Raw genomic sequence first — 1,475 nt, 5'->3', positions numbered from 1 at the left:
TTTTTAAAAGCATTAATATCATTAAAAAAGTAAAAAGCATTAAAATGTTATGATGAACCTTATTTGTGTAAATCATTGAAAAACATGATTTTTACGAGATCTACACTGTTCCATCATGATGTATTTAATCATTTCTTTTTGTTTCAATTTTTTATTATTGTAACTAAATCTTTGCACATACGTTTTTGAGCATGTCTTTAGTTATTTTTTTTAGACTAAATTGCTACAAATTGAAATGGTGCGTATTGAGAATGAAATATTTAAAATTCTTGATAAAAACAAGTAAACTGCTTTCCAGAAAGTCTACCAATTTATACCCTCTCCACACATATATGCAAGTGTTTATTTCACTGCACATGTTATTTATTGTAATTATACTTATTTTCCCAATTTTAAAGCTGAAAAATTTTCTCATTTTATTTTGCATTTCTTTTATTCTCCAGTATTTTGATGAAATTTCCCCTTCTTTTTATACTGGGATATGGGGAAAAAATTTACTCATTCATTTACTCATCAACATTTATTAATCGTCTATAATATGGCACTCTGTGTTATCAGGAAGTGGAAAATCAAATATAAGAGTTATTGAGCTTAGTCTAGTAAGGAAGACAGACATTAACAAAGTAAATGTATGAGTTATAAAATATGATTACAAATTAATCAAATTACATGCTAAACGAAATATCAATGATTTATAAAATCAAATAGTAACCAGTGCAAGTAGTGACTTACCTCAAGTGGAAATTTTTGTCCTTCTAAACTATGTTCTGATCCATCAGATGACATATTGCATTTTCCCCAGTGAAAAGTTATCTTGCTTGCTTTGAACACCATTTCTGAAACTCCTCCACTGAGATGGTAATCATTAGTGAGATTAATTTCCACTACAAAAAAAAAAATAAGAAAACACACACAATAAAATTACATCTACGTTTCTGAAAAATCAAAATTACAAATTTCAACTAAATTTTCTTCCATTAAAGGTATGTCAAGGAAATCATTCATTTGATAAATTAAAAAAAACAAAAACAAAAACAACTACGTTGCCATCCTGGAAGCTGGACTTGTAATTCTGTACAATATACTTAATGTATCTTTTTGCCACAAATATAAACTAAAACGAAGGACTTAAATGCTGTGGGACCCTGATAGCAGAAGACAGCCAGTCCACCTGCCCTGTTTGTTTGGTGTCCTGAGATTGTCACTGCCCCAAAGCTCTGCTTCCTAAGGCATTTGATGACAGTGAGGGGCCAGAGTAAAGGGAGAAGGAACAGAAGAGGAGAGAGAGGAAAATCTCTTGGGAGTGCTCCCCCCACCTTCTCACTTTCAGCTCACTTCTACTCCTTTTATGGCTGCTGCTTTCCTCCCATCTCCTTATCCCTCCAAGCAGCACCCCAGGTTCCATCAAGCTCCAGAATCTCTGTCCTAGGCTGTGGCAAGGAAGGCGGAGCCCCATTCCCACAGAAGGGGTTTTA

At 33.3% G+C, this 1,475-nt stretch overlaps 1 protein-coding gene across 1 annotated transcript in view; it reads right to left on the bottom strand.

Moving 5' to 3' along the window:
• PTPRZ1 (protein tyrosine phosphatase receptor type Z1) overlaps positions 1-1,475 on the bottom strand; it is a 190,490-nt gene that overhangs the window by 92,196 nt on the left and 96,819 nt on the right. Inside the window, exon 3 of the mRNA XM_019623701.1 lies at positions 733-884. Within this exon, the coding sequence (XP_019479246.1) occupies positions 733-884 (152 nt within the window). The remainder of the gene's footprint in view (positions 1-732; positions 885-1,475) is intronic.

This window comes from Hipposideros armiger, unplaced genomic scaffold (genome assembly GCF_001890085.2).
Source record: "Hipposideros armiger isolate ML-2016 unplaced genomic scaffold, ASM189008v1 scaffold_559, whole genome shotgun sequence".
In the NCBI taxonomy this organism is placed as follows: domain Eukaryota; kingdom Metazoa; phylum Chordata; class Mammalia; order Chiroptera; family Hipposideridae; genus Hipposideros; species Hipposideros armiger.
Note: the sequence above shows the minus strand (reverse complement) of the source record. Positions and strands in the feature narration are given on the sequence as shown.